The sequence below is a fragment of the Poecile atricapillus genome, chromosome 1 (assembly GCF_030490865.1).
Source record: "Poecile atricapillus isolate bPoeAtr1 chromosome 1, bPoeAtr1.hap1, whole genome shotgun sequence".
NCBI lineage: Eukaryota > Metazoa > Chordata > Aves > Passeriformes > Paridae > Poecile > Poecile atricapillus.
In genome coordinates this window covers 37,854,630-37,869,623 of record NC_081249.1, presented here as the reverse complement: position 1 = coordinate 37,869,623, position 14,994 = coordinate 37,854,630, and the positions used below count along the sequence as shown (strand labels likewise).

Sequence of the window (14,994 nt, the reverse complement as noted above, 5' to 3'; positions counted from 1 at the left end):
GGAAGCGGCGCTGGAAGGTGCCCTCGGCTCCCGCCGCCGCCGTACGTGGCCGCCACAGCCCCGGCGCGTGGACCACGTCCTTCCCGTGATTGGCTGCCTCCACATCAGGCCCCGCCCTCCTCGGAGCCCTATTGGTCAGTTTAGCTCCGGTGCCGCTCGCGCCGCGGTCCGCGAGGGGGTGCGCGTCCCCGCGGGACGGCACCGCGCATGCGCCGCCCGCCCGTGGCCTCTCGCTCGCAGGCTGTCCCCCCCGCCCCGCCGGCCCCGCGCCCTGGTCTCGCGCCATGGCGGCCGCCGCCGAGGAGCCGTTCCCGTTCCACGGGCTCCTGCCCAAGAAGGAGACCGGCGCCGCCGCCTTCCTCGCCCGCTTCCCCGACTTTGACGGGCGAGGGGTGCTGCTGGCCGTGCTGGACACCGGCGTGGACCCCGGGGCGCCGGGCATGCAGGTAGAGCGGGGCAGCGGCGGCCCTGGGTCACGGCCGCGGCCCGAGAGGAGCTCTCAGGTCCCGCCGGACCCAGCCCGGGAGGACGGGGACGAGTACGGGGGCGGCCATGGCACTCTGGCGGCCCGAGGCAACGGCGGCGGGAGCAGGGGAGGCCCCGGGGGGCTGTCCCGGGGACTGTCCCTGTCCCGGAGACTCGTGGCTGTGTGTTGGCTCGCGGTTCCCGCCCAGCACGCGTGAGCGGGGGCTCGGGTGCGGGAGGGCGGGGAGATGCCGTAGCCAGGGGCTCCGCGCCGGTCACTCCGGGTGCTGCTGTGAGGATCCTCCTCCTAAGCCGTCCACAGGCGTGTTATGGCACTTAAATCTCTTGGGCTGCCTTCTGTCACGCAGAGCTCATTATAAAAGAACGCTTTGTGTTTTTGTTAAACGTTAGCGTTACTTCGTCAGTAGGTAGCTCGAGGCTACACACAGCCGCCTAGGTCTTTTACATGAAAAGTGTATTTCTGGCACAATTTGCATACCCGTCTTTATCTCTTTATTTCTCGTGCATTTTATTACAATAACAGTCTGCATCAAGTTCGATTGTAACAGCTTTCTTTTTTTTTGGTCTGTCAACTTTGTGTCTCCGTGTCGGTTTTGTAAATTTCTGTGTGTGATGTCAGTTTGAGCATTTCTCAGTACTTCTTTTAACTCTTGCCTCTTAACATTTCTTTATCTCGTAAGTTTGTATATGGCCTTTTGTGTCACTGCTGTTTTTGATTTCTTATCAACATGTTTTCTCTGAGTGATAGCAGAAGAGTCCATGGAAGAATGATTCGGAGTTGTACACAGCTCACTTGGACGCGGAATCCTTTGTTTTGTTTTGACTAAGCAGAGCTTGTGTTGATTTCTACCCTTTGGTGTAGAATTAACTCCTAATGACCTCATTCAGGGATCTGACCCTGGTAGATCGTTAGTTCCGTGCTCTGAAGTGACTCCTTATGGGATTCGGTTAAACTAGAGAATGAGTTAAGAGGACAGGTTGGGTGGAAGGAAGGAGTGGACAGCTGTAACTTTAATTGATTTAAGCTGAAATGAAGCTGGTGCTTTTGGCAAGAAGTTGTGGGTAAGTGGAAGAGTAATTGGAAAGCTTAATGAAAGCTAGCCAAATGGGCAGAATAGAAAATAATGGAAGACAATTAGGAAGGTGTGAATATAAATTGAATTATGTGCATAGTTCTGAAGTTTCACATATAAAAGCAAAACCCCCTAAGTTTCTAGAGATTATGAATGAGTAGTGGTCAACAACAACAAAACCCCAATATGAATTTATTGGCAGTAATGGGAAACTTTGTTCTGATCTAGGTAACCCAAGTCTCATAAGGGGTATTTATGAAGCATCATGATCTCTGTGTTGACCATATCAGTTTTCTCCGACTTCTTTATGCACAGGATAAAATTTCAGGTAGTGCAGTAAAAGATTTGCAAAAGAAGTAAAGGATTTGGAGAGCATGATGTGGAATGCATGTTGCAGTGGGTGAAAGAGAGCAAGTTTTCAGGATTGCTAGAAAAACACAAAAGAAGTTGTGTGATCTTTCTGCACACTTAATAGACCTGTCTTTAGGGGCTTGCTGAACTGCAGCCTGGTGAGACTTACTGCACAGGGAGTTAAAAAGGAGGCACAGGTAGCACCCAGTCTAGAATAGCTTTGTAGGTGTTTCTTCAGCAAGAGAATGTCCTCACTCGCTGGAGTGTTTGCCAATTTACATTTTGCCTTGATGCAATGAGTCAGTGTCCTGGGCACAGGCAGTGACACAGCATAGCTGTACTGCAAGAAGTAGTTTCTAACTGGGACGATTTTTGGAATTATTTTTTTTAAAACCCCTGTCTTTGCTGCTGCTGCTTTTTCTTACTGTCAGTCTTCTTGTCAGTTCCTAGCCTGGTATAGAGTTAGATGTATAAGAGCTGAATCAGTTGCTTAGAGGGTGGAGGAGACATTATCTATAGCAAGGTTAATAGATATTACAACTTTGAGTTCTGGTTAATGACAATAATTATTACAGGCTAAAATTAACTACCATGTTAATACAGTGGAGTTCTTAGTCAAATAAAACAGTTTGTTTTTTTTTTTTGCTGCTCCCTACTGTGTCATTCCTGGGTAGGGTTCCTTTGCTTGTTGAATCTGACTTCGTTTGTAAACATTGATAAGCACTGTTCCCTTTTCGAGGGACAGAAAGATTGGGGGACAGAATTTAAGAGGGAAATACCATTATGTTCCTATTCTTCCCTGGATGTTTGCTGCTATAGAGAGAATAGTTGTTAAGCTTAACAAACCTTCTTAGATCTGTTGCCTGTTGGTTGGCTTTCTTTGATGCATAAAACGTTAATCTATCTTGTACTTCCTTTCCTTTTCTTTTATGGATCTTTTGTAACCAGTGCCCTCTAGGGAATTCCTTTCACCTCCTCTTTCATTGCTTTTCCATTTGACAGCATCTATAAAGTTTAGTTTGTCTGCTTCTTCCATGTGAGTTTTTTCCCCTTTTCAATCCTCTTGGTAAAATGTATTTCCTACTGTCTGCCAAGTCATGGTTTGTAATTCCTTATTAAGGCATGGTGACTGATCAAATTTTAGGTGCAATTAGTGAAGTGTTGTGGTTGTATATGTGTAGTCTTTGCTCAGTCCCCACCCTGTCCTTTCCCTGTTCCTGCTGTGGTTTCTTATGTTTTATGATAGATGAGCCAGTTCATTTCTCTACTTACAAATTTATTTATTTTGTGAAGTGGCATTTGGAATTATTTACTAACATTAACTTGTACTTTCATGTGACAACTTTTTAGCAGTAGCAGCTAGTTTGCTTTTATTTGTATTTCAGCACTGAGCTAAAAACAAATTACTTGGAAATTATTTTATTTGTGATTATGATGATCAGCTGTCCTGTCACCAAAGTGCTGAAGAACTTGTTCATCTCTTGTGGCTGCAGTAGCTGTCAGTTGGAGTGAATTATTGTATGGGCTGGCAAAAACATGCTCAAATTCACCTGGCTTTCCTTTTTCTGTTGTAATTGTCATAGATACTGGTGCTCCTCTACTTCCATTATAACTGATCCGTTGCTAGGATTATGCACCACAGATTAATTTTGGTGTTCTCAGTTTACTAATTTATCTGCTTTACAGAGTCAGAACTAATATGTAAGTAGGATTTTCAGACTTCAGAATTGTATAAACAGCAAAGTAGTTTTCAGTTTTAAACTACTAATTTGTTTTTCAAATGCCTATAGGCAAGCTATTATAATTAAGGCAGGAATGGGGATTTTTTATTTTTCTAAATACAATATAAAATATTTTTAATTGTATAAAAATTAATTTTTTTTCATTTTAATGCAAAAGGTACTAAAACATACCTTCGATCTGTAATCAATTCATCACTTCAGGACTCTTCTATTCACATAAGGGAACTGATCAAGGTCATTTGATTTTTTTTTTGGTTATAATTTTAAACTCAGAATGACAAGATTTGCAAAAGAAAATTGAGCTGAACTCTTGAGTTTCACTCTGGCATTGCTGCTGGTGGGCAGTGTGCCGAAGAGCAGTTCACAGCAGCAGGAGATGCCGTATCGGTTACTTGCCCTAAATTACCGTGAACCTGTCTGGATTGCTGCTGTTAGAAATTGAACCTTAGACCAGCTGAAACTGAGTTTCTTGTGTCTGACTGAAAGGCTCTGATTTGTTGCTTCTGACAGTACAAACTCACGTGCATGAGTGGCATGTGTGGACCTGCTAGGTTTCACCTAGGAGGCAAGGAGCCATAAAGTGTAGGAGTTCCACCTTGTCTTTTGGTCTAGGAAACAACTTCTAAAACTACCCAAGCTTGCTGTAGCATAAATCTGTGTTCTGGCCACCTGTTGCTGTATAACTTGCCTCCTTCAAACAAGTCACCTTGGATTACATTTTCATTCTTGTTTTCTTGTGCTTTGATCACTGAATAGTTGACTTTGAGTAGAGGCATATTGAAAAATACCCAGTGCTGCTAATCTCAGGTTTGGCTTGCAGTCGCTTTAGTATTGGAGCAACTCCTGACTTGTGTGAATTGCAGCCAACATTAAAGACATTAATTACAAATGTTTGTAAAGTGTATAGTTTATGCCTACACACAGTTTCCCAAGTAAATTTTCAATACTGTGTAACTGTAGTTCAGTCAATGTTGTACAAGGTTAAGATGCTCTAAAGATTTTCCTCAGTGAACTTGAATTTCTATGAACGGAGTAGAGTGTTGGTTTCTTGTCATGAAAGTTCTTCCCTAGCAAACCTGTTCAAAAGGAGTATTTGTTACCTTCTGAGAAATGAAATTGGTGCTGTTTTTATGGTTGCTGTGGGTTTGGAATATTTGGGATTTGTTCTTTTTATTTTTTTAAGCTGTTTAAGCCTGTTTTCATGGGAAGTGTTGCTTGTTACTTGTCTGGGTTGGCTTTTTGGTGTTGGGTTTTTGGGAGGTTTTTTTCTGGGTTGTATGTGGTTTGGTTGGGGTTTTTGTTTGTTTTTTTTTTAAGCCATGAGAATTTGAGACCATGGAAGTATGTATCTTTGTTTGCTGAGATGAGATAAGAACCTGGCTCTTGTCCTTTTGGCAGCATCAGAGTGACTTTTATGAAACTGTTTGAATGTTTCAGTAGCTTCCAGTAGCTGAATTCGCAATTCAGAGCATTATTGGAACAAAACAACCTTCCATATATTACGTCTAATACCAAAATTATTGATATAGAATAAAAGCAATAAAGGCATATGTTTAAATGGTAGGAAACAACAAATGTTGCTGCTTTTCTGAATATGAAGCTTTTTTCACTTTCGGTGTAGTTAATGTGTAGGACATACTAGGAATATGATTGATTTCTTTTTTTTTTAATCAGTGTTTGATATAGAACTGTAAAAATATGTACATATGATAAATTCACAGAATCATAGGATGGTTTGGTTTGGAAGGGACCTTTAGAGGCCATCTAGTCCAACCTCCCTGCAAGGAGCAGGGACATCTTCAACTAGATCAGATTGCTTGGATCCCCATCCAACCTGACTTCAAATGTTTCCAGGGATAGGGATTCCACCACCTCTCTGGGCAACCTGTTCCAGTGTTTCACTGTTCTCACAGTGAAAAATTTCTTCCTTATAACTAGTCTGACAGTCTGCTTTAGTTTAAAGCCATTCTTCCTTGTCCTGTCGCTGCCTGTGCCTTGTAAAAAGTTGCTTTCAGGTTTCTTATGGGCCTTCTTTAGCTCCTGGGAGGCTGCTATATCGTCTTTCCAGACTTCCTATAGCTGTATTAGGTGCATATAGCCATAGCTTCTAACGGTGCAAATGGATTAAAACACAAAGCAGAATCTTTGAAATAGAAAAAATTAAGGTAATAGTAACTTGCGTTCCTTTTAGGTTCCTTTAAGCTCATTTAAGAGACTCCAGCTTGTGAGAGTTTGTACTTCAGCACCTTTCATCTTCTTACTTGTGCTCATTACTCGTTACTATAAAATTTGTCCAGAATGAGGGGTTAGAAGCAACACAGGAAAAAATACAAAAATAAATAGTAGTTCTTGCAAATTTGGTTTTATTGCAAATTTAGGCTTCCTTTTAATTTGAGGCTGCCTGTGCTTTGTTGGTACAGTGTTTTTACTTTATCTTCTAAATCTTTATTAGAAATAAATGGATTTGTATGAACCAGAAAGATGGACATGTTTGTCTTAGTTCTTTGAAAATTCATCTTGAGCTCAAGTCGGTATTATGTCCTTCAGTTAAAGGTTGGGTGTCTGAGAAAGCTAGTTGATATTTTTAACAACACTTTCCTGGTTTGTGTGCTAAAGGGTAATTAAGTACATTTTCAATTTTTCTGTGCTCATATTTTCAGATTACAACTGATGGGAAACCGAAGATAATTGATATAATTGACACCACAGGCAGTGGTGATGTAACTACATGTACCATTGCAGAACCTAAAGATGGAGAAATTACTGGTCTTTCTGGAAGAATTTTAAAGGTGAGTATTTGGTGGTACAGCGACACCACTGGATATCATCTTCTCTGCTTAACAGCAAGTTTAGTACCTGTTTCAGAACTTACTTCCTTTTAACCAGATGTTGCGGTTTAAACCCAGCTGGCAACTAAGCACCATAGAGCTTCTCACTCAGCCTTCCCCTGGCAGCATGGGGAGAAGAGAATCAGAAGGGTGAAACTGAGAAAACTTATACATTGAGATAGACAGTTTAATAGGTAAAACAAAAGCCTTGCATTCAAGCAAAGGAAGACAAGGGATCCATTCACCACTTCCCATGGGCAAGCAGGTATTCAGCCATCTCCAGGAAATGAGTTGAATATAAATGCCATCACTCTGAATGGCTCCCCCCTTCTTTCTTCTTTCCCCAGCTTTATATGCTGACCATGATGCCACATGGTATGGAATGTGCCTGTGGTCATTTGGGGTCAGTTGTCCCACCTATGTCCCCTCCCAAATCCTTGTGCATCTCCAGCTGGACCACTGTTTGGCATGGGCGAGAGAAAGAGCCTGGAAGAGAGAAAAGCCTTGACTCTGTGCAAGCACTGCCCAGCAACAGCTAAAATATCCCTGAGTTACCAAAAGTGTTCAGCACAAATCCAAAACAGCCCCATACCAGCTACTGTGAAGAAAATCAACCCTAGACTAGCTGAAACCAGCAAACCAGATCTTACCCAAACCTAATGTTGCATTTGCTCATCTTCATGCAGATTGCTTAGTGTTTCCTACACTTTTTATATTACTTTATTTCTAGTATTTTCTGAAGCTGAATAGAAGTGTGTACAGGGCTTTTTGGGTGGCTTGATGATTTGACAAATGATTAATTATTTGTTCAAAACAGTATATGATACAGCTTTGGAAATTGTCTGAAGAAAACATGCTAATATGCTTTAAAAATATCAGACACAGTTGTGTCTTTAAAAATGCTAGTATTTTCCACATTTGCATAAGCTACAAGAGGGATCGTGTTAAGCTTGTGGTGAACAGATTTAGTCTGAAAAATCTCTGAGGACCTAGTGGTAGGCTCACTGAATTCCCACTATGCATAGAACAGAAATGATGTAGGGTTTTCAGAAAGGACACAAAGTATAGTACATAGAACTATATGGTATATATATGGTCTTGGGTACATAGAACCAATGTTGCTAATGTGTTCTTGATCTCCTCATTGGATTAATGATGTGATGTGGGGGCATCACATCTTTTGGATCTCTCCATGCTGTCAGCTTTCTTACTAATTATGCACGGAGGATGATTGTAAGGTTGAATCTGTTGCTCTTTTACTGTTGTTACTAGGATGAGTGGATCCTGATATACTGACTCTAAATTGCATCAAGATGTGAAATGAGATATTCAGATGTTTGTCATGACTTCCTACCATACTGGCTCATGTTAGGTTTCATTTATGGTACTATTATTTCTCCAGGTCTCTACCCAGTAAATTCAGTAAAGCTGGGACTTTGTGTTTTAAAAGTACACTGTCAGAAGAATTAATACTTAAAGATGTTCAATGGCAGTGTCACATGAACTGATACTGTTTTTTTGGGAACTGGATTGAAAGTGCCATGTCATGTTGTTGGAACAGTGCAGTAGTTACTGTTATGGAGATGTCCTGGGGTGACTTTATGATACTGGTATCCCCAATCGTCTGGTTTATGTTATATATTAAGTTTGGAGTTTTCCTCCCTAATTTGCCCTAAACTAGGACAGGAGACATGGAATTAAATTGGCAGTATTTTCAGGTGTGTTGTGCTAAGCTGTCTTACACAGTGCTGGACTTCATTGTTTGTGGAATTTTTTTAGTGCCATTAGTTAACCTATTTCTATATATACTTTTCTGTAGATTCCAGCAAACTGGGTAAATCCTTCAGGAAAATATCATATTGGCATAAAAAATGGCTATGATATCTATCCTAAAGCTCTTAAGGAGAGGATTCAGGTAAGAAGGAATTATCTTTTCTTTCTGGTATGTAGTCATCCTTTACAGTTCTGTAGAACACCACAGCATGTGATTTGCTAACATGCTTAGGCTGCTAACCAGCAGTTGAGCACTATTCTCTCTGATTTTTATTATTTACCTGATCCATTTCTTCTGTGATTTTTTCAGAGCAGCAGGAGGTGGCCTAGTGCTCCTCCTCGCAGTGGTCCATTGAGGTGAAAAGTATGAAATTGCTGATATGCCATTTTTTTAATTGTGTGGCAATTTATGCTTATTTATTCTATTGTATGGAACTTTTTAGTCATTTCTCAAAACAGAATTTTCAAATTATGTTTATAGACTTCATATTTCGACATACAATTCTTAATATATTGAGGAACCTTGTTCTGTTTTACAGAAAGAGCGCAAGGAAAAGCTCTGGGATCCTGTTCACAGGCTGGCTCTAGCAGAGGCCTGTAGGAAACAGGAAGAATTTGATGCTGCTCATAGCTCTCCCTCACAGGTTTGCATTAAGTCTACATTTATAAACTTGTTCTTTGCAACCATTTGTTACTGGTTGGCAGGACTAAAATGTTTCATTAGATGAGTGAAGGAAGGGTGCTTGTGAGTATTTGAGCAGATAACTCAGCTGTGTATATTCTGATGAATTTTATAAATCTTTGTATGTGTAGTTGTTTTGTTTGCTTAGTGCTCTTCGCTTTTGAGAGTTGGTGTCAAATATGAAAATGGTATTATATAAAAAATTTGTTGGATATTTTCAGTAAATTTCATTTTTAATTTAATGTGCTATTTTTTGAGGCCACCATCCTTGCTGTGTTCAAAGTTGGAATTTTGTAAACATATTCTTTCTTTCATAAACTGTTTACTATTTCAGTGAAATACCAGAAATGCCTCAATCTTTATCATTTAACAGTCTTTAAGGAAATAATGTCTTTAAATGTTACATTAATAGAAATTAGAAGTAGTTGTACATAATAGGTGAAAAATAAATAGTGCACTGTTGAAAGCCATTGAATTTCTAGATATTTGTGGCTTCTAGGATAGTCTAACATTCCTGAGAAAGTAGTGGAAAAAATGTATAGCACTAGAAAAGAATGTAGGATTGCCTATCTTGTTAAATACTCCAATGAATTTTGTTCACCTTATTAGGTAAATAAGCTAATAAAGGAAGAACTTCAAAATCAAGTGGAATTGTTGAATTCTTTTGAGAAAAAATACAGTGATCCTGGTCCAGTATATGATTGTGTAGTGTGGCATGATGGTGAGACCTGGAGGTAAATGACTAAACTTGTCTAAAATGTCTTGTTCTTTACATAAAACAATTGCTTGCATCAAAGACTTGTTACCTTTTGTATTTGTCCTCTTTATAGATGTTTTAAGTATTTTTCACTTTAAAATTATCCTGCTATTTCAGCTGAGTTTCTTGACAAAATTCTGGTCCCAAATGAAGATAGCATAGAGAGAAGTCTTATTGAAGGCAGTGTGATATGAGTGTAAGCTTATGGGATTTTTCTTCTGAAGCAGATTAAATCTGTTTTGACTATCCATTGGTGATATGAAAAAAAACCAAAACAAAACGCGTGTCTGTGCACAGACTTGAGAATGTAACATGGCACATTTCTTGACTGATAATGTGCATCATACAAAACAGTAAAACTTCAAGTATTTGTGTACCAGCACTGAACATCTACCTTTAGTAAAATTTCTTCCTTGAATTTGCATGAATTTTCATACTCTTGCTTTTCAAATACAGATTTATTTGAATTTAGTAGTGTTTGCAAATCAGTTTATTTAGATAACTTCATAGTTTCTGAATCTTAAGTAGAAACAACCAAGTTTTAAAGTAGTTGCTTAAAGAAATTTTAAAGATACCATAAATACAGAACCAAACTTCTTGAAGTCTTTTTGCTATGCTCAGCTGGACAGGGTAAGTAACCAAAAGTTTGCAGCAATTGGGACATTACCTTTTTGTTTTTGTCAACAGAGCCTGCATAGATACAAGTGAGAATGGTGACTTAACTAACTGTACAGTGCTGAGAACCTACAGAGAGGCCCAGGAATATGGATCTTTTGGAACATCTGAGATGTTGAATTATTCTGTGAATATATATGATGATGGAAACCTCCTTTCCATTGTGACAAGTGGAGGTAAATGGAAGTAATCTTAAGAACATTTTGCTGCTAAGTTGGTATCATGAGAAGCAGTAATTTGTATTGGGTCCCATTTCTGATACTTGGGATGGCTCAAAGCAGCTGTCCTAGTACAGCATGTGTTATTACGGCTTTTAAGATCAATACTCATATTTCCTGAACTCTATCTATAATGATAGCTCATTACCAAACTTGCTTGCATTTTTTGTATGAAATATTGTCAACTTTATATATACATAGAATGTACATACTTAGGTACTCTTTAAGATGTTCCTGCATCTTAAAGCCTAAACTAAAGAGAACCTTCTTTCAAAAAACCTTTCTTGTTTTGTTCGTTAAATATAGAGTGATTGATTGATTTTTAGTTGCTCTCCTTTGTACATGTACACTTCAAATACAATAAATTGTAAGATAATAAATTTATACTTAAATATAATATCCATGAACAAAATGGGTAATGATCTTAATTTGGGTTTGTACAAACTTTTTTTATTATGTCAAGTGTCAATATAGCTGTAACTCCAACCACTCTGAACCGGTCTTAGAGTATTCTTTAAATAATCATGATTTGTTTTGGAAGCAAATGGAGTGGTTAGGATGGTATGGATGCATTTGCTTTGAAAAATCCTCTTAATTCCTCATGAAACTATCCCATCTCAGTAGAGCTACATAAGCAGTTCAGGTTTCTAAATAGATGGTAACTTCTTTGAGATGCTCCTTTCTGTTTCTGTGCACTTCTGTTTTCTATTCTTAATCCCTGCTACCTGAGCTGCCTCAGGTGTAATATTCATAACTTTGAGTAGGAAGTGTTGAGCTTTTGAAGTAACTTTTGTTAGTGGAATTAAGTTAATACTTTGTTCCTCTTTTTCTGCTGCCTCCTTTCTCTCCTTAAAAAGCTGTTTGCTTTGTTGAACCTCACAATTGGCCTCAGTGTATTGATCCAGCCTGTCCAGATCCCTTTGTAAAGCCTTCCTATTCTCCAGATTATCAGTGTTCCTGCCCAATCTGTTGTTGTCTGCACGGTGACTGAGAATGCTCTCAATCCCCTTGTCCAGATCATCAAAAAAAATATTAAACAGAGCTAGCCGCACTGCTGAGTCCTGGTGAACACTGCCGCCCTTTTGGTAGCAGCAGCACTGGTGACTGGCCACTGACTGGATTTTATGTGCTTACAGCTCAAAAAGAGAAAATTAATTCAGCTGTAGCATACTGAGTTCTTATAAATGAAGTCCACTAAAAATGCATACTTTTCATTTGCACAGGAGCACATGGAACACATGTGGCTAGTATTGCAGCTGGATACTTTCCAGAAGAACCAGAACGAAATGGTGTGGCTCCTGGAGCTCAGATTCTTGCAATTAAGATTGGTGATACAAGACTAAGTACAATGGAAACTGGCACTGGTCTAATAAGAGCTGTGGGTATTTCACTGAATAAATGATTAATCTCAGCAGTTGGACTTAAGTATAGAATATTGTGAAACTTCATGCCCTTTTTGTTTATAGGCTTTGTTTTTATTGTTCTACAGTATTTCCAACAAAAATACCAAAAATTAAAAAGTCAACCAAGCCCCCCAAAAAACAAAAAAACACCCTCAAGCAAAAATAACACAGCCAAACCCCATAAAAACAACTAGAATGTATTTTAAAGCATATTGTAAGACTAGTGTTTTAGTATAAAACAAGACTTCTGTTGCACAGAGCACTTAGAGTTTCTCTAGGCTAACAGACTTGCAATGTCTCTCTAGCTTGATGCATGAGAGAAGTTACTTGCCTACTTGCTTAAAGTTCTTTTTGTTGTCAGTGTATCTTTTATAGTTACTTAGAAAACTATAGAAGACATAAAAATCTAGAATAGAGACAAGTATCTACCTATGTTGCTGTATTTGTGTTAACTCTTTTTCTTCAGAGTGAGGAAAAATATCATTCCTTTTAATGATGAAAGACCCAAGAGCTTTTCTGTATAATGAGTTTGTAAAGAAAAATTTTACGTGAGAAAAGGGTCTGAAAATAGAAGACTGTATTTGTGGTCCATAGGATATTTTGATGTAGCAGCATGAACTATAATTTTTTTGCACCTTTCTGTAGTTAAACCAAACTGCATCTGAAAAGAGAATTTTATGTTCTTGAGACAATACTGATGATGTTTGCTGTCTGCAGTTTTCTCGTAGGGTAATGTCTTAATTTATAGCTGGGAACACAGCAAGAATAAGGCTTTTCAGGGAGTAGTTTTTTTAATTTTCTTTGTTCTTTGGGAAAACGGCACTTAACTGGCTGCAGTAAATTATTTTCTAGATTCAAGAGATTCATCTGTATTTCTTAGATATAGTAAATAAATTTAAGTAGATGTTCGCTGTCATTCCTAAAATCACTAACATTCTTTAGCTAGCACATATTATAACTTCGATTTTTACTTTACCAGATGATAGAAACAATAAAGTACAAATGTGATCTCGTCAACTACAGCTATGGGGAAGCGACACACTGGCCAAATTCTGGGTGAGTAGTACTGTGGTTAAAGTATTTTAATTTCACAGAGGTGGAATTGTATTTGTTGGGCTTTCTTTAAGTTAACTAGCGGCTAAGAGTGAATCATCCAGGCTCGTATGATTCATATGTTAGAAAATGTGCAATATAAATTTTAAATTTGCTTTGAAAGAAGTAAACCCATTAAAAATGCTTTTAATTTATAGTATGTACACAAATACATAGTACTCAGATTTATAATACATACACAAATAGTATTGCAGCATAATAAAGAACTTCCATAATTGCAACACTACATGAGCTGTGGGGTATTTTTTGAAGACCTAGGATCACTACATAGTTATCACTCCTTTTTGAAACCAGAAGATATTTTTGTGGTCAGCTTCTGTGCTGGAACCGCCTCTACTAGGTGTGGGAAGCAGGCTGCATAATATTCCTTGTTTGTTGAATGGTCAGAGGTTGTACACAGAATGGGAGCTTTGTCCTATGAAAGAAAGCAATATTGTTGAGTAAATGATTCATTTCTTTCTCTTACTCCAGGAGAATTTGTGAAGTGATTAATGAAGCAGTATGGAAACACAATGTAATCTATGTTTCAAGTGCAGGAAATAATGGTCCTTGCCTTTCTACGGTTGGATGTCCTGGTGGAACTACATCTAGTGTAATAGGTAAATAATTAATTTGGAAAAAAATTTTGACAGTATTCAACTTCTGTCTTTTCAAACTTTGTACTTTTGTAACAAGTGTAATTACTGAACTAAATCTACAAAATTGCCTGCTGGGCTACAAGGTTAATTCTGAGAGAGACACTTGCTCTACACTTATGTATACAAATTTAGATTGTTATCATCTTACAATTCAAGACCATACTTATGTAGAAAAGATGAGGGAGGCAAATGGTCTTGATCTGATGTGGCTTTGTATAAAATTTGCAAAATAAATCTTTGGTCTGACTTATTTGAATATTTCAGGATTAGTTTTTCAACTGTAGCTGTCTAAGCACACCACTTTGCTCCAACCAATAGCTGCCGGTAAATGCAGCTCATAAAAATATGATTCTAAATTGGATTTTAATTAGTCTTCTGGAAAGTCTTGCAATGCATTCTGAATTGTCAGAACTACAGTTTTGAATCATCTGTCTTCATCAGATACTCTAATTTTTATTTTTAGTGAAACAGATGTTTTTAATTTGGATAGAAAATAATTCCATGTCAGAATCTAGACAAGTCCTTGTAGGGGAGGAATTTTTCCAGCTGTAGTGCCACTGCTGTGCAAGTCTATTACTGTCATTAAAATTCTTTTTCTGAGGGGCTAATACATGGTTTTGATATTTTAGTGAAAGGTTGAGTTACAAGATTTAGCAAAATGTCTAGTGTTCAGGGATAATTTCCTTAGTCTTAATTTTTATATAAATCCTTTATTGTCTCACTAGTGCATTACACAAGATGCTTTTTAAGTCTCAGAATTCCTATGCAAGGAGGCCAGTGTGTAAGGAGACTAGCATGAAGCCTTGAAAGCTGGAGAGCTTCTATTCTAGGGCATCTAGTAGAATTAATGCTATTACTTTCTGAAAGTTATTCTGCTATTAATTCACTACTGACACTGGGGGTTGTAACTGGAACAAGCTCTTTTCAGGTCTGCACTGGCTTTGCTTTTACAGTGCATCTACTCTGTCAATTCAGCTTAGTTGTATCACTCTAGAGACTGTGTGATTATTCACTCCACATGCCAAGTAGTTTGCTCCTGTCCTCCATCTGGAGTGAACCAGATAGAGTTTTTGTTTTTTCAGGGTAAAGCAAAATACAGCTGACAGGTTGGCTTAGTTCACACAGACATGGGCCTTGCCAAATTTGTCAGCTTGGTATGGTAGTTTTGTACCACCCTGGTAGTGCTTGTGCTGTAAACAAAGTAGAGTGTTACCATCTTGAGTAGGTAGATGACATAATTGCAATGTGCGTATTT

At 38.6% G+C, this 14,994-nt stretch overlaps 1 protein-coding gene across 2 annotated transcripts in view; it reads left to right on the top strand.

The window, feature by feature from the left end:
• Positions 1-208: 208 nt before the first annotated feature.
• TPP2 (tripeptidyl peptidase 2) overlaps positions 209-14,994 on the top strand; it is a 50,616-nt gene continuing 35,830 nt past the window's right edge. For both annotated transcript variants that reach the window (XM_058837005.1, XM_058836996.1), the window contains exons 1-9: positions 209-446; positions 6,313-6,441; positions 8,300-8,395; positions 8,793-8,897; positions 9,545-9,669; positions 10,380-10,543; positions 11,809-11,963; positions 12,968-13,044; positions 13,573-13,700. In XM_058837005.1, the coding sequence (XP_058692988.1) occupies positions 285-446; positions 6,313-6,441; positions 8,300-8,395; positions 8,793-8,897; positions 9,545-9,669; positions 10,380-10,543; positions 11,809-11,963; positions 12,968-13,044; positions 13,573-13,700 (1,141 nt within the window). In that variant the 5' untranslated portion in view covers positions 209-284. The remainder of the gene's footprint in view (positions 447-6,312; positions 6,442-8,299; positions 8,396-8,792; positions 8,898-9,544; positions 9,670-10,379; positions 10,544-11,808; positions 11,964-12,967; positions 13,045-13,572; positions 13,701-14,994) is intronic.